Consider the following 23,417-nt stretch of genomic DNA (forward strand, 5'->3'; position numbering starts at 1 on the left):
TAAGGTTGGCAAGTATGAACTAATCTTACATTCATACTACATTCTGTCAGCATTTCACTTCAACTTCAGCATTGGAGCATTCACACATTCAACTTCATCTCGTTGGTTTTTTAATCTTCATCATTTACTTCAAGTTATTACAGTATGTCTCTATATACATATTTATTTATTTTTATTAATTTTGGCCAAAGGGGGCGCATTTCAATTTCTTACACACACTTGTTATTACATATGTTGGCTAGACGTGGAGCACTTCACATTTTTACACACACTTGTTATTTTATATGTTGACCAGAGGGGGAGCACTTTTATAAGCGACACACAGTCAATTTGTAAAATTCCTCTATTTTGGGACCACCCTCATTTTGACCAGCAGGGGTGCAAATGAGACATTCTCTATTAGATGTAATGTTATTGGGACCATGATTTATGTCATCACTTATTCACACCTCCTCATATGGAAGATACTTTTCCTTCTTGATGTCTCAAGGAGGGTAAAAATACAAGAACACACACGCACACACACATTCTTGTATTTATTACCTTCTTGAGACCTCCACTCTGTGTGGCGTTAACGAGAAGCATGCATAGAGGAAGCAGAGCTTGCATGTCCTCCAAAAGGCAGAGAAGACGTTCTCACGCCTCGGGGGTGCACTTTGTTGTTTTACGAGCGTCGGGGGCGGCGGCGTTCCCACGCTAATTAGGCGCTTAATTAGGCTGTGCGCCGTTAGTGTCTACGTCACGCCCCCTCAGTCGGGGGGAGCGGGGAGGGGACTATTTCCCGGCGAGAAACGCTGACTCTGGACCAGCGGGGAGACGTGCAAGTACCCCCCTGGTGGGAAAGTTCATGGCCACGCGGAGGAAGTGCTAATGAGGCTGAGATCCGTGCGCCGCCATCGTTAAAATGTTGTTGTGGTACTGATGTAGTACACCTAGTAATACTGGTAAATATACATCAGTACTAGTTAGATGTGTACACTGGAAGAGTACTTATATATTATATACATATACACATACATAAGTAAGAATACATAGGCATAATAATACATACAGTCGTGGTCAAAATTTACATACACTTGTAAAGAACATAATGTCATGGCTGTCTTGAGTTTCCAATAATTTCTACAACTCTTATTTTTTTGTGATAGAGTGATTGGAGCACAAACTTGTTGGTCACAAAAAAACATTCATGAAGTTTGGTTCTTTTATGAATTTATTATGAGTCTACTGAAAAAGTGAGCAAATTTGATGGGTCAAAAGTATACATACAGCAATGTTAATATTTGGTCCCTTGGCAAGTTTCACTGCAATAAGGTGCTTTTGGTAGCCATCCACAAGCTTCTGCTTGAATTCTTGACCACTCCTCTTGACAAAATTGATGCAGTTCAGCTAAATGTGTTGGTTTTCTGACATGGACTTGTTTCTTCAGCATTATCCACACGTTTAAGTCAGGACTTTGGGAAGGCCATTCTAAAACCTTAATTCTAGCCTGATTTAGCCATTCCTTTACCACTTTTGACGTGTGTTTGTGGTCATGGTCCTGTTGGAACACCCAACTGCTCCCAAGACCCAACCTCCGGCCTGATAATTTTAGGTTGTCCTGAAGAATTTGGAGGTAATCCTCCTTTTTCATTGTCCCATTTACTCTCTGTAAAGCACCAGTTCCATTGACAGCAAAACACCATGCTTGACGGTAGGAATTGTGTTCCTGGGATTAAAGGCCTCACCTTTTCTCCTCCAAACATATTGCTGGGTATTGTGGCCAAACAGCTAAATTTTTGTTTCATTTGACCACAGAACGTTCCTCCAGAAGGTCTTATCTTTGTCCATGTGATCAGCAGCAAACTTTAAACAAGCCTTAAGGTGTCGCTTCTGGAGCAAGGCCTACTCAGTGGCCTAGTGGTTAGAGTGTCCGCCCTGAGATCAGTAGGTTGTGAGTTCAAACCCCGGCCGAGTCATACCAAAGACTATAAAAATGGGAGCCATTACCTCCCTGCTTGGCACTCAGCATCAAGGGTTGGAATTGGGGGTTAAATCACCAAAAATTATTCCCGGGTGCGGCACCGCTGCTGCTCACTGCTCCCCTCACCTCCCAGGGGGTGAACAAGGGGATGGGTCAAATGCAGAGGACAAATTTCACCACACCTAGTGTGTGTGTGACAATCATTGGTACTTTAACTTAACTTTAACTTTCTTGCATGGTAGCCTCTCAGTCCATGGCGATGCAAAACACGCTTGACTGTGGACACTGACACCTGTGTTCCAGCAGCTTCCAATTCATTGCAGACCTGCTTTTTGGTGGTTCTCGCTTGACTCTTGATCATCCTGACCAATTTTCTCTCAGCAGCAGGTGATAGCTTGCGTTTTCTTCCTGATCGTGGCAGTGACAAAACTGTGCCATGCACTTTATACTCACGAACAGTTGCACTTGGGACCTTAAGCTGCTTTGAAATGGCTCCAAGTGACTTTCCTGACTTGTTCAAGTCAATGATTCTTTTTTTTCAGATCTGTGCTGAGTTCCTTTGACTTTCCCAGTGTCGCGTTTGTAACCGAGTCTAAAGACTGCATCACATGAGCCCTATTTAAATGGGCTCAGAGAAGTCAACAGGTGATCATGTATGTTGCTGTATGTATACTTTTGACCCAGCAGATTAGCTCACATTTTCAGTAGACCCATAATAAATTCATAAAAGAACCAAACTTCATGAATATTTTTTGTGACCAACAAAAAATAAGAGTTGTAGAAATTATTGGAAACTCAAGACAGCCATGACATTATGTTCTTTACAAGTGAATGTAAACTTTTGACCATAACTGTTGGTGTAAAATATAATAGCTCATTTGGAATTTGATTCCTGCAACATGTTTCAAAAAAGCTGGCAAAAGTGGCAAAAAGGACTGAGAAAGTTGAGGAATGCTCATCAAACACTTATTTGGAACATCCCACTGGTGAACAGGCTAATTTTGAACAGGCGGGTGCCATGATTGGGTATAAAAGCAGCTTCCATGAAATGCTCAGTCATTCACAAACAAGGATGGGGCGAGGGTCACCACTTTATCAACAAATGTGTGAGCAAATTGTCCAACAGTTTAAGAACATTTCTCAACGAGCTATTTCAAGGAATTTAGAGATTTCACCATCTACGCTCCGTAATATCATCAAAAGGTCCAGAGAATCTGGAGAAATCACTGCACATAAGCCATGATATTACAAACCTTGGATCCCTCAGGCGGTACTTCATCAAAAAGCGACATCAGTGTGTAAAGGATATCACCTCACGGGCTCAAAAACATTTCAGAAAACCAATGTCAGTAACTACAGTTAGTTGCTACATCTGTAAGTGCAAGTAAAAACTCTACTATGCAAAGAGAAAGCCATTTGTCAACAACACCCAGAAACGCCGCTGGCTTTGATGGGCCTGAGCTCATCTAAGATGGACTGATGCAAAGTGTAAAAGTGTTCTGTAGTCTGCCGAGTCCACATTTTGGAATTGTTTTTGGGAATTGTGGACGTCGTGTCTTCCAGAACAAAGAGGAAAAGAACCATCTGGATTTTTCTAGGCACATAGTTGAAAAGCCAGCATCTGTGATGGTATGGGGGTGTATTAGTGCCCAAGACATGGGTAACTTACACATCTGTGAAGGCACCATTAATGCTGAAAGGTACATACAGCTTTTGGAGCATTATATGTTGCCATCCAAGCAACGTTATCATGGACGCCCCTGCTTATTTCAGCAAGACAATGCCAAGCCACGTGTTACAACAGCATGGCTTCATAGTAAAAGAGTGCGGGTCCAAGACTGGCCTGCCTGTAGTCCAGACCTGTCTCCCATTGAAAATGTGTGGTGCAATATGAAGCCTAAAATAGCAGAAGGGAGACTGTTGAACAACTTAAGCTGTACATCAAGCAAGAATGGGAAATAATTCCACTTCAAAAATGTGTCTCCTCAGTTCCCAAACCTTTACTGAGTGTTGTTAAAAGGAAAGGCCATGTAACACAGTGGTAAAAATGCCCCTGTGACAACTTTTATGCAATGTGTTGCTGCCAATAAATTCTATCAGTCTATTCAATTGCCTATAAGTTGCGTAAGCGGCCCTCATAGTACCATGCATGCTGTACCACTTACTTCCACAAGGGGCGCACTCACCTGTGCACTGTGCGTGACGGCGTCGGCCTGCTGGCTGCTGAGGTGACCTACAGTGTCAGTGGGCTCCTTCTCACAGGGGTCCTGGACTCCTGGACCTCCTAGACCAGGACACGTCACAGCAGTGTTCTCTTTACACCAAAATAAATCACCTCAGCCAATATTCTAACACAGTGTTACTGTTCAAGGAGGACATCTTTTCATCAGTGCAAGGCCAGGATGCTCTATTTTGAAAATCCGCCACATTTGATGGCAGCTGCTCCATCTGCTTGGTGAAAATAGAATCTCTGTGAACGCCATCTGTGATGTTCTCTTCTCCTCACTCCAATGTACACACCTGACACAATCATCCTGTATTTCTTTACTTTGAAACTAGCAAGTGTTTATGACACTGCAGTTATCTTATTACATTGTACTTCCTTTCACTGACAACAATTGACTTCTAATACAACTCCTTTTTACACTTACAAGGTTTCACTTTGTCACAATGGAAGCAGCGATACAAGCAGTGTTTACTTGTGTGTGATATCATGTGTGATACAAGCAGTCTCGCAACATGTTGACTTGTGTGTGATATCATGTGCGGTACAAGCAATCCTGCAACATGTTTATTTGTGTGTGATATCATGTGTGATACAAGCAGTCTCGCAACGTGTTGACTTGTGTGATATCATGTGCGATACAGACAGTCCTGCAGTGTGTTTACTTGTGTGTGATATCACGTGCGATACAAGCAGTCCTGCAATGTGTTAACTTGTGTGTGATATCATGTGTGATACAAGCAGTCCTGCAGCGTGTTTACTTCTGTGTGATATCATGTGCGATACAAGCAGTCCTGCAGTGTGTTTATTTGTGTAGGATATCATGTGCGATACAAACAGTCCTGCAACGTGTTTAGTCGTGTATGATATCATGTGTGATACAAGCAGTCCTGCAACGTGTTTATTTGTGTATTATATCATGTGTGATACAAGCAGTCCCGCAATGTGTTTATTTGTGTGTGACACCATGTACGATACAAGCAGTCTTGCAGCGTGTTTACTTGTGTGTGATACCATGTACGATACAAGCAGTCTTGCAGCGTGTTTATTTGTGTGTGATATCATGTGCGGTACAAGCAGTCCTGCGGCGTGTTTACTTGTGTGTGATATCATGTGCGATACAAACAGTCCTGCAACGTGTTTAGTTGTGTATGATATCATGTGTGATACAAGCAGACCTGCAACGTGTTTACTTATGTGTGATATCATGTGTGATACAAGCAGTCCTGTGGCGTGTTTACTTGTGTGTGATATCATATGCGATACAAGCAGTCCTGTAGTGTGTTTATTTGTGTAGGATATCATGTGCGATACACACAGTCCTGCAACGTGTTTGGTTGTGTATGATATCATGTGTGATACAAGCAGTCCTGCAACGTGTTTATTTGTGTATGATATCATGTGCGCTACAAGCAGTCCTGCAACGTGTTTATTCGTGTGTGATACCATGTACGATACAAGCAGTCTTGGAGCGTGTTTACTTGTGTGTGATATCATGTGCGATACAAGCAGTCCTGCAACGTGTTTATTTGTGTGTGATATCATGTGCGATACAAGCAGTCCTGCGCCGTTTTTACTTGTGTGTGATATCATGTGTGATACAAGCAGTCCTGCAGCGTGTTTATTTGTGTAGGATATCATGTGCGATACAAACAGTCCTGCAATGTGTTTACTTGTGTGTGATATCATGTGTGATACAAGCAGCCTCGCAGCGTGTTTACTTGTGTGTGGTATCATGTGCGCTACAAGCAGTCCTGCAACGTGTTTATCTGTGTGTGATACAAGCAGTCCTGCGGCGTGTTTACTTGTGTGTGATATCATGTGCGATACAAGCAGTCCTGCAGCGTGTTTACCGATAAGCAATTTTTTTTTTTCTATTTTGGTCAAGTCATTTACAAAAGGCAAACATGCTAGACTATAGGCTACTAGGAGCTAGCAGCTACAAAACAGCCAAGCACACAATAGCACACAAGCTAGCCATACGTAATGACCATTAAACAATAAAACGGCACATGTCAATATCAACAAGTATCAAATAATTATAGTTGCATGTCATTTACACATACAAAGTCTCTAAGAAGAAGCGCATTAGAAAGTATCCAGTAACAAATGTGTCCGCATCATTCAACTTGCTGCGTCATGAGCTTAACTTTGTGGATTCTTTTGGCCACAACAACTACTCCACTTCAACTTAAAGACAGCATAAGTCCATTCCAGGAGGTTTATAATAAATAGGTCAGTACCACCTCAGAAAAAACGTGGTTCTCCAAGTAGCACCACAATGACCGCCATGAAAATACAGTAGCGTAGTAGGCCTAAGTATTCATCAAGTACCAACATGAAAATACAGTAGCGTAGTAGGCCTAAGTATTCATCAAGTACCACCATAATGACCGACATGACAATACAGTAGCGTAGTAGGCCTAAGTATTCATCAAGTACCACCATAATGACCGCCATGAAAATACAGTAGCGTAGTGGGTCTAAGTATTCATCAAGTAACACCATGAAAATACTGTAGCGTAGTAGGCCTAAGTATTCATCAAGTACCACCATGAAAAATACAGTAGCGTAGTAGGCCTAAGTATTCATCAAGTACCACCATGAAAATACAGTAGCGTAGTAGGCCCAAGTATTCATCAAGTACCACCATGAAATATACAGTAGCGTAGTAGGCCTAAATATTAATCAAGTACCAACATGAAAATACAGTAGTGTAGTAGGCTTAAGTATTCATCAAGTACCACCATAATGACCGCCATGAAAATACAGTAGCGTAGTAGACCTAAGTATTCATCAAGTGCCACCATGAAAATACAGTAGCGTAGTAGGCCTAAGTATTCATCAAGTGCCACCATGAAAATACAGTAGCGTAGTAGACCTAAGTATTCATCAAGTGCCACCATGAAAATACAGTAGCGTAGTAGGCCTAAGTATTCATCAAGTGCCACCATGAAAATACAGTAGCGTAGTAGGCCTAAGTATTCATCAAGTACCACCATAATGACCGCAATGAAAATACAGTAGCGTAGTAGGCCTAAGTATGAAAACAAGTTTATTTTGCCCACTGTAGCATGACACACAGTTTGAACAGTAACACTGTGTTTGAATGTAGGAAAATAAAACACTGTACTTTAATCAAGGGATTTTCTAATTAGTGGTTAGTGTTAGTGTTTCTATGTATTTAAGCACAAAAGTACATCAGATATGCTTTAAAAAAGGAACTGGAGGAGCTGCTACCTGGGAGGAGAATCCCAGAGGCGATGCACTCCATGACGCGTCGCAGCGCCTCTGCTGGCCCCGCGGGGTCACTGCAGGTGGCCACGGCCATCTCACAGATGAGCTCCAGAGGCTGCAGGACGCAGAGATGATGATATTATTTCATATTTGTTGTTAGCAACATTTGAAGCTTGGTTGTGTGTCAAAACATGGAGGCCATTTTTTAAAACCAATACAATTTATAGATTTTTTTTTAACCCTCATGTTTTTTCCTGGGGACCAGAAAGGGTCTCAGTCATATTTTTTTAGTTTTTTTTACTGTTAACGCATAAATCTCTAGATCAACTTGAAATCTGTCGACATAAAGTAAAAATATATTTTTTATTAAAGAGAAGCCTGCTTTTAATGCAAAAACACAAAATATGCAATATTTTCCCTCCGTAATATTTGCAATGTGAAACATTTAATGTGAAGTAATTGGAGCCTTAAATATGTCAATAATTCATAACAACATTGATTTTAATTCATTATTATATGTTGAGACAAGTTTATGACAGTTTAAAAAAAAAAAAATCCCACTTAAACTCTCCGGGACCCAAAAGGGTGCCAATCATAAAAGTGTTGAAAATAAGTCATACAATTTTGTATTTATTTTTTACTTTCAACACTTAAATCTTTAAATCAACTTCAGATCTGTCTATATGAAGTTTTTTTTAATATTCATTTATTTTATTTTATTTTTTTAAATCCAGTTTTTTATGGAAAAATCACAAATATTTAAATGTGAAACATTTGATATGAAGTAATTGTAGACTTAATTATGTCAATAATTTGTAACAACCTTGATTTTGATTCAATGTTTTTTTTAAGCAAAGACAGTTTTTTTATTTATTTATTTTTTTTAAATAATTTTGCTTTTAACGCTTAAAGCTCGAGATCAATTTCAGATCTATGCATTGATTACAAGTTTTTATTATTATTATTATAATTTTTTTTGTCACAGAAAAGTTTATTTTTAATGGCAGAAACACAACATATGCAATATTTTCCCCCAAAGAATATTTCAAAGTAGGATATTTAATGTGAAGTAATTGGGACCTTAAATATGTCAATAATTTTTTTAAATTATTATTATCATAATTTTTTTTGGTCACAGAAAATTTCATTTTTTATGGCAAAAACACAACATATGCAATATTTTCCCCAAAAAATATTTCAAAGTAGAATATTTAATGTGAAGTAATTGGAACCTTAAATATATCAATAATTTGTAACAACTTTGATTTCCATTCATTATGTTTTAAAGCAAAGACAGTTAAAAAATAAAAATCCCATTAAAATTCTCAGGGACCCACTCAGAATTTTTTTTTAAATAAGTCATGCATTTTTTATTTTGCTTTCAACACTTAAATCTTTAAATCAACTTCAGATCTGTCTATATGAAGTTTTTTTTAAATATTCATTTATTTTATAAATTTTTTTAAAATCCAGTTTTTTATGGAAAAATCACAAACTGTGCAATGTTCCCCCAAAAAATATTTTTAAGTAATTGTAGACTTAATTATGTCAATAATTTGTAACAACCTTGATTTTGATTCAAAGTTTTTTTTAAGCAAAGACAGTTTAAAAACAAATCCCACTAAAATTATCATCATAAAAATGTTAAAAATAGTCATGCATTTTTTTTTTAAATAATTTTGCTTTTAACGCTTAAAGCTCGAGATCAATTTCAGATCTATGCATTAAATACATTTTTATTATTATCATAATTTTTTTTTGTCACAGAAAACTTATTTTTTTATGGCAAAAACACAACATATGCAATATTTTCCACCAAAAAATATTTCAAAGTAGAATATTTAATGTGAAGTAATTGGAACCTTAAATATGTCAATAATTTGTAACAACTTTGATTTTCATTCATTATGTTTGTAAGCAAAGACAGTTAAAAAACAAAAATCCCATTAAAATTCTCAGGGACCCAAGAGGGTCCCACTCAGAAAAATGTTAAAAATAAGTCATGCATTTTTTTATTTTGCTTTCAACACTTAAATCTCGTAATCAATTTCAGATCCATGCATTGATTATAAGTTTTTATTTTTTTTTGCCCATTTTATCATAGAAAACTTAGTTTTTTTATGACAAAAACACAAAATATGCAATATTTCCCCCCCCAAAAATATTTCAAAGTGGAATATTTGCTGTGAAGTAATTGGATCCTTAAGTATGTCAATAATTTGTAACAACTTTGATTTTGATTAAATATTTTTTCAAGCAGACAGTTAAAAAAATCCCACTCATAAACATTTTAAAAATAAGTCATGCATTTTTATTTATTTTGTTTTTAACGCTGACATCTCTAGATGTAAGCGATGTGTCTTTGTTCGGCCTGTGATGTCATCCTAATGGTGGCCACTAGGGGCGCTGTGTGGGGACCTACCCATCCTTTGAGCGGCCTCCACGCCGCCAATCGGTTGCACATGTCCCTGAGCAGCCTGAGCACCAGCACACACCACTTGAGAGGACACACTCGGGCCTGAGGACACAATTTCAACACAACAAGTCAGCCTGCATGAGCGCAAAGCGCGGCTCCCTCCTTCCTCATAAAAGCTCAGCGTCGATGAAAAACGCTGACACGTCAATTTCCCCACTTAATCCCGATGGTTATTGAAAACATTCACGCAGATTGTTTTTTAATTATTTTCGCAAGGCCTTTTTTTAATTTATTTCGCCTTCTCGTCCCACATTACTGTAACGTCGATGCTCAGAATTCTGAGGGGTCATGAATGCACCACAAAAAAACCGGCCATTTTTCGGAGAGCGTTTAGAAGTTAAAAAACCCGCCTCAGCAATTTAAACATATGCAAATGTTTGTAGAAAACATATTAAACATGAAGCATTGTTTTTGTAGCATCCATCCGATGCTGCATAAGCCAGTAGTACCGCTCGTAGTTGTTTGATTCCAGTGGAAGTGGCGGGCAAAGCATTTCACCACAGGGACAAGCTTCGCTAGCTTCGGGGGTGGTCTGACCTTGTCCCACAAGATGTAGTTTTGCTTGAAATATCCTTCTTGAAAATGGCCTTGCAAATATTTATACGCTATATTGCCAAAAGTATTTGGCCACCTGCCTTGACTCACACATGAACTTGAGTGCCATCCCATTCCTAACCCATAGGGTTCAATATAATGTGGGTCCACATTTTGCAGCGATTACAGCTTCAACTCTTCTGGGAAGGCTGTCCACAAGGTTGCGGAGTGTGTTCATAGGAATTTTCCACCATTCTTCCAAAAGCGCATTGGTGAGGTCACATACCGATGTTGGTGGAGAAAGCCTGGCTCTCAGTCTCGATTCTAATTCATCCCAAAGGTGTTCTATCGGGTTCAGGTCAGGACTCAGGCCAGTCAAGTTCATCCACACCAGACTCGGTCATCCATGTCTTTATGGACCTTGCTTTGTGCACTGGTGCACAGTCATGTTGGAAGAGGAAGGGGCCCGCTCCAAACTGATCCCACAAGGTTGGGTGCATGGAATTGTCCAAAATGTTTCGGTACCCTGGAGCATTCAAAGTTCCTTTCACTGGAACTAAGGGGCCAATCCCAACTCCTGAAAAACAACCCCACACCATAATTCCTCCTCCACCAAATTTCACACTCGGCACAATGCAGTCCGAAATGTAGCGTTCTCCTGGCAACCTCCGAACCCAGACTGGTCCATCAGATTGCCAGCTGGAAAAGCGTGATTCATCAGTCCAGAGAAGGCGTCTCCACTGCTCTAGAGTCCAGTGGCGATGTGCTTTACACCACTGCATCCCACGCTTTGCATTGAACTTGGTGATGTATGGCTAAAATGCAGCTGCTCGGCCATGGAAACCACTTCCATGAAGCTCTCTGCGTACTGTACGTGGGCTAATTGGAAGGTCACATGAAGTTTGGAGCTCTGTAGCAACTGACTGTGCAGAAAGTCTTTGCACTATGCGCTTCAGCATACGCTGACCCCTCTCTTTCAGTTTACGTGGCCGACCACTTGGTGACTGAGTTGCTGTTGTTCCCAAACTCTTCACTTTTATTATAATAAAGCCGACAGATGACTTTGGAATATTTGGAGTGAGGAAATTTCACGACTGGATTTGTTGCACGGGTGGCATCCTATGGAAATCACTGAGAGCGGCCCATTCTTTCACAAATGTTTGTAGAAACAGTCTCCATGCCTAAGTGCTGGATTTTATACACCTGTAGCCGGGCCAAGTGATTAGGACACCTGATTCTGATCATTTGGATGGGTGGCCAAATACTTTTGGCAATATAGTGTACAATACACATAACCACAGATAAGCTCTCCTTCCTTAAAAAAGTGAGGACCGCTGATTTCTCCGCTGGCCGGGTGTGGCTCCGGTGCCACTTCTTGCTTAAGTTTAACGTCAACAACTCGTGCTCTGATTGGCTATCGCATCTGTCTATCAAATAGTACAGTATATAACATTATAGTACATTCAAAGCCAATGTGAATGTGCAAAGTTTACTTTCGGTTTCGATCTTAAGGTGCACAAAAGCATGTGAGTCGGGCGACCAGCGCTGGTATTGCTATTGTGTGTAATCATCTCATGATTTATAAGTACACAATCTGGGAGCGTCCCAGCAACGCCCACCTGGAACCACTTGGCGTGTCGGAGCGAGGCTAGCGCCGCCCGGCACTTCTCGCCGTCCAGGACGCCGTCGTGGCCGTTTTCGCCGTCTTCGCTCCGCGGCGTCTCGCTGTTGGCCCCTGCTGGAGAGAAGCAGGAAGTGATTTTGGACACAGGTGCAGAAGTTTTAGGAGTCACTGATCTGACCGGGTGAGCGGAGAGGCGGGAAAGGTTTTAGTTGGTGGTTTTGAGGCCAAGACGGGGGGCAAGGGGGGATGTCATGCAGAGAGCGCCATCTTTGGAAACAGGAGAGTCCAGAGATGTGGCTGGAGTCTGTGGACTGTCATGGGTCCAGGTGCAGATCAGTGGTGACCATGGATCAGAGTGTTAGGGAGCAAAATAAGCAGCATGGCAGACGTCCAATCAGAGATGAGATTCTATGATAAGCCATATTTTTATATGTATATTATATTAATATAATACATATATATATATATATATGTATATAATATAATACATATATATACAATGATATAAATACATACATATATATTAGGGCTGTGAATCTTTGGTCACCACAAGATTTAATTCAATTTGATTCTTGTGGGTAAAATTAGATTCAGAATCGATTCAAAATGATTCTCTTTTTCTTGCGATTTCTTAACTATTTTTTATGTCTATTATATTAATATAATAAATATATATAATATAAATATTAAATAAATACATAGATATAATATAAATATATCATCAATAAATATATACAAACACTTATATACACATTTACATATACACACACACATATACGTACAGTATATATATATATATATACATATATGAATACATATATGTATATATACATATATACACACATATACTGTATATGTATACATATATACATAATATATGGACATAATAATTATACATATATATAATATATACACACATATATATATATATATATATATATACACATGGTAACGTGTGTATATATATATATAGGATATTGATATGATACGGTTCTAATGCATACCATGCAGGATATCGATACGATATCATGCTAATGAGTACAATGCAGGATATCGATACTGTGCTAAAGAGTACCATGCAGCCTATGATACGATACCATGTTAGATATCGATACGATACCATGCTAATGAGTACCATACAGGATATCGATACGATATCATGCGAATGAGAACCATGCAGCATATCGATACGATACTGTGCTAAACAGTACCATGCAGGCTATCGGTACGATACCATGCGAATATGTGCCATGCAGGATATTGATACGATACCATGCCAGTGAGTACCATACAGGATATCGATACGATATCATGCTCATGAGAACCATGCAGGATATCGATACGATACTGTGCTAAACAGTACCATGCAGGCTATCGATACGATACCATGCTAATGTGTACCATGCAGGATATCAATACGATACTGTGCTAAAGAGTACCATGCAGGCTATCGGTACGATACCATGCTAATGTGTACCATGCAGGTTATCGGTATGATACCATGCTAATGTGTACCATGCAGGATATTGATACGATACCGTGCTAATGAGTACCATACAGGATATCAATACGATATCATGCTAATGAGAACATGCATGATATCGATACGATACTGTGCTAAACAGTACCATGCAGGCTATTGATACGATACCATGCTAATGAGCACCATGCATGATATTGATACAATACCATGCTAATGAGTACCATGCTGGATATCAATACAATACCATGCTAATGAGTACCATGCAGGCTATCTATACGATACCATGCTAATATGTACCATGCATGATATCGATAAGATACCGTGCTAATGTGCACCATAAAGGATATCGATACAATACCATGCTAATGAGTACCATGCAGGATATTGATACGATACCATGATAATGAGTACCATGCAGGATATCAATACGATACGGTGCGTCATTGAACAATAATAATAATAAACTTTGGCCTCCTGCGACTGCGTTGTGGCCACCATGCTAGTATTTTGTCCCCTTTGGTGGTGGGTCAGATGTTTATGTCCCTCCACACCTGTGGGGGTGGATCAGATGTTTATGACCCTCCACACCTGTGGGGGCGCTGCAGCAAGGACAACACCTAATTGTTCCCGACATCCTCAGTAATCACAGACAGCATGACACAGCAGGATTGTGGGTAATGTGAGTGAGAACAGGGGTGTCCAAACCACGGCACCAGTTTTAGGAAGGAATCTGGCCTGCAGGGGGCCTCGTTTGAAATAGTTGACAGTATAATGCCTGCAGCTTTGTGACTAAATCAGGTTAATGACCATGAACGGCACATGGAAGTGTACACAGCACAGCATTTATATCTATGGCCCTACCTTCCCCATTCATGGCGCAAATAAACTAAGGCAAAAAGTAAACTCGTAACACAACCTGCTCACTGGACCAAAATGTCCAAGTACGACACATAATTCAAAATTACACCCATTTAAATCCCCTGCAGTGCATGATGGGAAAAATGCAGAACACTATCTATTCATTCTCTTAATATCCAATCATATTAATTATATATCCATTAATATAATATATATGTATATAATTTAGATAATATAAATATATAATAAATATCCATCCATCCATTTTCTACCGCTTGTCTCTTTCTGGGTCGCTGGAGCCTATCTCAGCTGCATATAATAAAAATATACAATAAATATATGTATAATAGAAATATATACAGTATATATGTATAATACAAATATATAATACATAAACATTTATATATAATACAAAATGTATGTAATATAAATATATCATAAATTAATAAATATAATATAAATATGTATAATATAAATATATCATAAATATATATATAATACAAATATAAAATAAATATATACAGTATATATAATTAAAAATATGTAATATAAATATATCATAAATAAAATATAAATATATAATTAATAAATTGAGAATTCGATTCAAAATCAATTCTTATACAATATATACCAAAATATATAATAAAAATATATAATAAGTATATGTATAATATAAATATATAATACATAAATATATACATATAAAAAATAATAAATACATATATGTAATATGAATACATCATAAATGAATAAATAAATATAATATATATATAATATAAATATATATATATATAATAAATAAATATGAATATATAATAAAAAGAAATGTACCATAAATATATCATAAATTAATAAATATAAATATATAATATATAAATATATCATACATAGTAGACAATTCGATTCAGAGTCAATTCTCATATAATATAAATACATAACAAAAACATATAATAAATGTATATATATAATAAAAATACAATTAATACATACATGTAAAATATATATTAAATGAATAAATAAATCTATAATAAATATATGAATAATATAAATCATAATAAATAAATGTATATATATATATATATATAATAAAAACATACAATAAATACATATATGTAATATAAATATATATAAAATGAATGAATAAATATAATATAAATAATCATATATAATATAAATATAAAATATACAATAAATAAATAAATTGACAATTCGATTCAGAATCAATTATCGATTCAAAATGATTCTCAAGCTCTGATCAATTTCTATATTACGTCAAAGAAAAAAGTATCCAACACTTCTCTTTTCTAAAGTAAATGTGTACAGCAGATATAGATCATCTACATCAACATTTGCCTGAATGACTGGAAAGCACATATTTGGAAAATAAAAAGAATAAAAAATAAAAAATCGATTTTTGATCTACTTGAATCGATTAAGAATCGTTACAAATAAGACTTGCGATCATTCCAATCATTTTTGACAGCCCTAATAGATATATTGTTACTTTACATGCCTAATGTGGCCCCCAAGTCCAAAGGTTTGGACCCCACTGTATTAGAACCCAATGGTGGGTGACCCAGAGTCCCACCAGTGGGCTGAGGGAGGGGAGGGGGCGGGGGAGGGGAGCCCCTTGTACCCGGGGAATGCTGCCGGGGGGACGCCTCGCCGGGGACAGCACCTCGGTTCTGGGCGACGCGCCGACCTGCGCAGCTACGGCAACAGAAGCAACAGTCAGGGCGCCAAAAGGAGGAAGCGACTCGCCGCATCAACAGGAACGCCATCTGAGCTGGAGGGGATCATGTGACCTATCAACCTGCCGCACCATATACCTGGCTGTGCGCCGCTCGGCTCCGCCCTCGTGTCCGAGCAGGACAGAGTGATCTTCAAGCTGAGGCGGGGGTCCTGAGTGCTGCACACCAAGATGGCGGCCTCGGGAACGCAGGAGCGCACCTCGTACTTGTCCTCCGTCAACGTCTGCAAGGCATAGCTGGGGACTTAGAAATTCTCCTTCTTATTGTGGCGATGTTTACCACACATTATTTGGCAACCAACCCCAGTGTCCGCCCCACAATGCACCTGTCAATCGCTAATTAAGATAGCTGGAAGCACAGCAAGTACCGTAAATCTCAGACTATAAGCCGCTACTTTTTTCCTACGCTTTGAACGCTGCTGCTTATGGGTTTGTGTTCGCTGACGGCCATAACGGCACTGAAAAGGTGTGTTATTGTTTGTGCTATGGCGCCATCTTTTGGACGAGTTCGCTCACTGCAGTTGCTGCTATAGTGTTGTCTGCTGTTTAAAGCTTTGAGCTGGAAGTACAAGTGCCGTTCCGTCTTGTAAGCCGTCCGCAGCGTTTCTACTCGTACGGATTCTTCGTTCATCGCGCCAAGCAACGTTTGTAAGTTTTACAATAGAACTACAACAATTCTTACTTACTAAAGCGTCCTGTGTGTGATGTCTGTAGGAGTGTTTTCATGCATATCTTTATGTGCTGTCGTAATGTAATGAAGCTAGCGTGGTTAGCATTAGCTTATACGCCAACACGATTACAATTGTCTGTGTTAGCATTATCAACTTACAATGCCACGTGTGATGCCTGTGGGAGTGTTTTCATGCGTGTTTGTACGTGCTATCAGAATGTAATGAAGCTAGCGTGGTTAGCATTAGCTAATATGCTAACACGTTTACAAGTGTCTGTGTTAGTATTATTAACTTACAATGCCATGTGTGATGTCTGTAGGAGTGTTTTCATGCATGTTTGTACGAGCTGTCATAATGCAATAAAGCTAGCGTTGTTAGCATACGCTAACACATTTACGAGTGTCTTTGTTAGTATTATTATTGTTTCAGTTATGTAAATTCACCAAAATGTCATCGTGGAGTTATTGAGTCTGTATAGCTGATTTGGGTCCATGACGATGACTTCTGTTTTGTTTGATCAGCCGTTTTACTGCCGTTACAGACACCCTTTGGAAACTATTAAGGTATGTAAATAAACATTTACAGAATATTTCTGTGTAAATAACTCATTTCACAACGTATACATCTGCGGTGCGGCTTATGTGAAAAAAATCTTCAAAACTTTAGTGGGTGTGGCTTAAATACCGGTGCGCTCTATAGTCTGGAAAATACACTGAGGCTCTGTGTTTTTCAATTGCTTATTATTGTAGCAATATGCTTGTTAAAGTTAAGTATTTGTGTGATTTCTGATTGTTTGTGAGGGCACCAAAGGAATCTCTTTGTGTGTGCGTGTGTTGGCAGAGCAGCGCATAGATGACAGTTGACGTTTTGGCTCGCTAATAAAGAGACAGTTAAAATTTACATTGTTACTTTTGGAGGTTTCTCCAAAAGAAACAACTACAGCTAACATTAGCGTGCACATTTTTTCAGCTAATTTTACACTTTTTTCTCAACTTCCTCAGCCATACACCTTAGAGTCATATAACTTTGTGGGTGACACGTGTTAACTGTTAGCATGCTAGTATGCTAACAATGGCATGCTAACATTTTCCGCAACTTTTTCTCGAATTCCGCAGCCATACACCTCAGAGTCATATGACTTGGTATGTGACACATGCTAACTGTAAGCATGCTAACATTAGCTTGCTAGCATGTACATTATTTTTTTTGCCTGTTTTGCAACCGTTTACCCAAGAGTCACATAATTTAGTATGTGACACTTGATAACTGATAGCATGCCAATGTTAGCATGCGAGCAAGCCAACATTGGCATGCCAAGTTTTTCAGCTAACTTTACACTTTATTCTCTACTTCCGCAGCCATACACCTTAGAGTTATATAACTTTGTATTTGACACGTGTTAACTGTTAGCATGCTAGTATGTTAACAATGGGTTGCTAACTTTTTCCGCAATTTTTTCTCAAATTCCGCAGCCATACACCTCAGAGTCATATGACTTGGTATGTGACACATGCTAACTGTAAGCATGCTAACATTAGCTTGCTAGCGTGCACATTTTTTTTTGCCTGTTTTGCAACCGTTTACCCCAGAGTCACATAATTTGGTATGTGACACTTGATAACTGTTAGCATGCCAATGTTAGCATGCGAGCAAGCCGACATTGGCATGCCAGGTTTTTCAGCTAATTTTACACTTTATTGTCTACTTCCACAGCCATAAACCTTAGAGTCATATAACTTTGTATGTGAAACATGCTAACTGCTAGCATGCCATTACTATTAGCATCCTAAAATGTGCGTGTGTCCCGTGCTTATGCTTCCCCCTGATCATACCTGGATCTGAAGGGGCAGATTGGCGCTGATGGTGCAGAGCAGCAGCTGGGTGGGTTTCTGTCTGCACAGCAGAACCAGTTCCAGGTCCATGTCGTCTTTGATCAGCAGGCCTTTGGACAGCAGACCCACCCTGTTCACTCCACACAGTGTGGACATGGCGTCCAGCCTGGGGACACACGGAGAACGGGGGCGGACTGACCGTTAAGCAAGCACAGGCCTCGGGGTTCCAAAACGTCTCATGGAATGGCAAAATTAATATTTCAGTCATTTCTTGTCTAAATGTGACACCCTGGTGCATTTAGGGAGTCTGCTAGAGACGACTCCAAACCCCCACCTCCGGGAATGGGACAAAGACTGCTGTGATGTTGGTTGATCACTAAATGTATTTGCCTTTTCAGTCAAATGTTACCCTCCAAATGGGTTTCTTTTATGATTGATGTTACCTGCCTTACCCGATAATTGACCAAAACATTCCTGGTTTTTGCTCATATCACAATCAGATAAAGTGTGTTTTGCGCTCCTTTTCCCCCCTGCCAGGACACGGGAGGTTTTTCCCCAACCCCTCCTCCTCCTCTTCTTATTCCCAAAAGTTCTAAAGTTGTTGAAAAGTTCCTTGTCTCTCTCTCTCTCTTTTGCTCGTCTTCTTTCTTTAGCAGCAAAAGCCCTCCTGTGCAATCTAATGTTATTTGTTATGAATACTTTAAAAAAATCTTAGTTTTTCTATGGAATATTATTAGTTGAAAATGAATAATAGGTCAACAATTCATAACATTGACTTTGATTCATTATTATTTTTTGAGCTATCACACGCTTTAGGAAAAAAAAATCCCACTATAACTCTTGGGGATCCAAAATATATATATACAAATATATATATGTTTTTTTACTTTCAACACTTACGTCTCCAGATCAACTTCAGATCTATCTGTCGATTTTAAGTTTTTATGTCAATTTATTCATGTGCTTGTTTTATGCCCTTTTGGTCAAATAACTATTTTTTTATGACCAAAACACAAAATATGCAACATATATTTAAATGTCAAATATTAGATGTGAAGTAATTGGAGCATTAAATAGGTCAATAATTCATAACATTGTTTTAATTCTTTTTTTTTTTGAGCAATCACACTCTTTAGGACAAAAAAATCCCACTTAAAGTCTTGGGGACCCAAAAGGGTCCCACTCATAAACATGTTAAAAATAATCCATATATATATATATATATATATATATATATATATATATATATATATATATATATATATATATATATAGTTTTTTTTAACTTTCTACACTGAAGTCTCTAGATCAACTTCAGATCTATTCGTCAATAGTAAGTTTTTATTTCTATTTATTTATGTGTTTGTTTTCTTATTTTTTGTGACAAAAACACGTTATATGCAACATATTTCAATGTCAAATATTAGATGTGAAGTAATTGGAGTTTTAAATATGTCAATAATTCATAACATTATTTTACTACATTATTATTTTTTGGAGCAATCACACTCTTTAGGAAAAAAAATCCCACTAAAACTTTTTGGGGACCCAAAAGGGTCCGACATATAACATTTTTTTTATTTTTATAAATAATCCATATATATATATTTTATATATTTATTTATTTTTTACTTTCAACACTGAAGTCTCTTGATCAACTTCAGATCTATCCGTTGATTGTAAGTTTTTCTTTCTATTTATTTATGTGTTTGTTTTAAGCCTTTTTTATGTCAAAAACACCAAAGAAAATATTTCAGTGTCAAATATTTGATGTGAACTAATTGGAGCATTAAATAGGTCAATATTCATATCATTATTTTAATTTTAATAAAAAAAATTTGAGCAATCACACTCTTTAGGACAAAAAGATCCCACTCAAAGTCTTGGGGACCCAAAAGGGTCCCACTCATAAACATGTTAAAAAATAATCCATATACATTTATATAGGTTTTTTTACTTTCTACAATGAAGTCTCTAGATCAACTTCAGATCTATCCGTCGATTGTAAGTTTTTATTTCTATTTATTTATGTGTTTGTTTTATGCCCTATTGGTCAAAAAACTATTTTTTCATGACAAAAACACAAAATATGCATCATATTTCAATGTCAAATATTTGATGTTAAGTAATTGGAGTATTAAATATGTCAATAATTCATAACATTATTTTAATGCATTATTATTTTTTGGAGCAATCACACTCTTTAGGAAAAAAAATCCCACTAAAAGTCTTGGGGACCCATAAGGGTCCCACTCATTAAAATGTTCAAAATAATCCCTATATGGAAACGCTCTGAGCCTCACTTGGTGCCGTCGGTGGCGTCCTCGTCCACCTTGGCATCGCCCACGTCTGAGGAACTGCCGGGGCCATCGAGCCAATCAGAGACCTTCTTGAGGGCCCCCTCCACCGTGGACACCAGCGTCTGGACCGCCTCCAGCTCCTTGGGGGCCGGATAGATGCTGGCGTGCTTGGCCATGACATGGCGGTCATCGTTGGCCAAGGATCGGAATGCCCTCTGAGTGTAGGGAGTAGGTGCAAACTGGAAAATTAAAACATACGGGGGCCACTTTGATATTTTTTGTTTTCAAAACCAATAAAGTACATAGATTTTTTTTAACCCTCAAGTTTGGTCCCGGGGACACAAAAGTCACAAAAATGTCATAAATTAGCCATATAATATTTTTGATTATGGGCCTGCTGCAATGCAAGTGCCCATTCATCAAGAGTTGGAATTGGGGGTTAAATCACCAAAATGATTCCCGGGCGCGGCCACCGCTGCTGCTCACTGCTCCCCTCACCTCCCAGGGGGTGATCAAGGGTGATGGGTCAAATGCGAAGGATAATTTCCCCACACCTAGTGTGTGTGTGACAATCATTGGTACTTTACTTTACTTTATTCACATGCTGCTAATTTAACTTTAGCATGCTAACATTTTTAGCAAATTTTAAACTTTGTTCTCAAATTCCACAGCCATACACCTTACAGTCATATAACTTGGTAGATGACCTATGCTGTATGTTAGCATGCTAACATTAGCATGCACATTTTTCCAGCTAAATTTACACTTTTTTTCTCAACTTCTGGAGCCATATTAAATAAATAAATGATAAATGGGTTGTACTTGTATAGCGCTTTTCTACCTTCAAGGTACTCAAAGCGCTTTGACACTACTTCCACATTTACCCATTCACACACACATTCACACACTGATGGCGGGAGCTGCCATGCAAGGCGCTAACCAGCAGCCATCAGGAGCAAGGGGTGAAGTGTCTTGCCCAAGGACACAACGGACATGACGAGGTTGGTACTAGGTGGGGATTGAACCAGGGACCCTCGGGTCGCGCACGGCCATTCTTTCACTGCGCCACGCCGTCATATTGGTATGTGACACGTGTTAACTGTTAGCATGCTACTGTTAGCTTGTTAGTATGCTAACAATGGCATGCTAACTTTTTTCCGCAATTTTTTTCTTGAATTCTGCAGCCATACACCTTACAGTCATATAACTTGGTAAGAGGACATATGCTATATGTTAGCATGCTAAATTGTTCAGCTAATTTTGCACTTTTTTTTCTCTAATTCCACAGTCCTATAACTTGGTAGATGACATATGCTATATGTTAGCATGCAAATTTTTTCAGCTAATTTTACACTTTTTTCTCAACTTCCGCAGCCATACACCTTAGAGTCACATAACTGGGTATGTGACACGTGTTAACTGTTAACATGCTAACAATGGCATGCTAGCATTCTAACATTTGCATGTCAATTTATTTTTTTTTTGCCAGTTTTGCAACCGTTTACCCTAGAGTCACATAATTTGGTATGTGACACTTGATAACTGTTAGCATGCCAACATTGGCGTGCTAACTTTTTCAGCTAATTTTACACTTTATTGTCTACTTCCGCAGCCACACACCTTAGAGTCAAATGACTTGGTATGTGAAACATGCTAACTGTTAGCATGCCAACTTTACCACACATTACTATTAGCATCCTAACGTTTTAGGCTAGCTCTACAGCTCATGTTGTACATTTACACCTACAACTCACAGATTCAGACACTCGGCACCATCTTAAAAGTACGGCGGCTTCCAGCGATCCCTGGCCAGAGGTCCAGGGCACAGATAGCAGGTCCATCAAAATGTCCTACTTTTCTAGTTATTATTCATTATTCAACACTTAAATCTCTAGATCCACTTCAGCTCTCTTTGTCGATACAAAATAAAGTTTTATGTTCTTTTTATCAAAGAAAATATTTTTTTTTTTATGGCAAAATGTTCAAAGTGTAATATTTGATGTGAAATAATCGGAGCAATGAATAGGTCAAAAATTCACAACATTTATTTTAATTCATTATTACTTTTTTGAGCATTGACACTTTTAAAGAAAAAAAATCCCACTAAAAGTCTTGGAGACACAAAAGGGTCCCACTCATAAGTGTAAAAAATAAGTCATAGATATTTTTTTTTACTTTCAACACATACAGTACGTGTCAAGATCAATTTCAGATCTGTTAATTATAAGTTTTTATTATTTTTTATTTATTATAATTTGTTCATGTTTTTTGTTTGTTTGTTTTATGCACTTTTTTTTTTAAAGACAATCTTTGTTTTTCACAAGTTATGCAATAGTTTCTCCACAAACTATTTCAAAGTGGAATATTTGATGTGAAACAATCGGAGACATAAATAGGTCACTAATTCATAACAACATTGATTTTAATTCATAATTTTATGAGCATTGACACTATTAAAGAAAAAA

General features: G+C 38.1%; 1 protein-coding gene across 1 annotated transcript in view; it reads right to left on the bottom strand.

Annotated features, from left to right (window-relative positions):
- The window catches only part of LOC133619435 (spermatid perinuclear RNA-binding protein-like), a 58,253-nt gene that overhangs the window by 19,659 nt on the left and 15,177 nt on the right, over nucleotides 1–23,417 (bottom strand). Inside the window, exons 3-9 of the mRNA XM_061980451.1 lie at nucleotides 20,956–21,191; nucleotides 18,653–18,818; nucleotides 16,244–16,373; nucleotides 12,054–12,172; nucleotides 9,847–9,942; nucleotides 7,428–7,539; nucleotides 4,150–4,247 (exon numbers count right to left, since the gene is read on the bottom strand). Of these exons, the coding sequence (XP_061836435.1) occupies nucleotides 4,150–4,247; nucleotides 7,428–7,539; nucleotides 9,847–9,942; nucleotides 12,054–12,172; nucleotides 16,244–16,373; nucleotides 18,653–18,818; nucleotides 20,956–21,191 (957 nt within the window). The remainder of the gene's footprint in view (nucleotides 1–4,149; nucleotides 4,248–7,427; nucleotides 7,540–9,846; nucleotides 9,943–12,053; nucleotides 12,173–16,243; nucleotides 16,374–18,652; nucleotides 18,819–20,955; nucleotides 21,192–23,417) is intronic.

This window comes from Nerophis lumbriciformis, linkage group LG20 (genome assembly GCF_033978685.3).
Source record: "Nerophis lumbriciformis linkage group LG20, RoL_Nlum_v2.1, whole genome shotgun sequence".
Taxonomy (NCBI): domain Eukaryota; kingdom Metazoa; phylum Chordata; class Actinopteri; order Syngnathiformes; family Syngnathidae; genus Nerophis; species Nerophis lumbriciformis.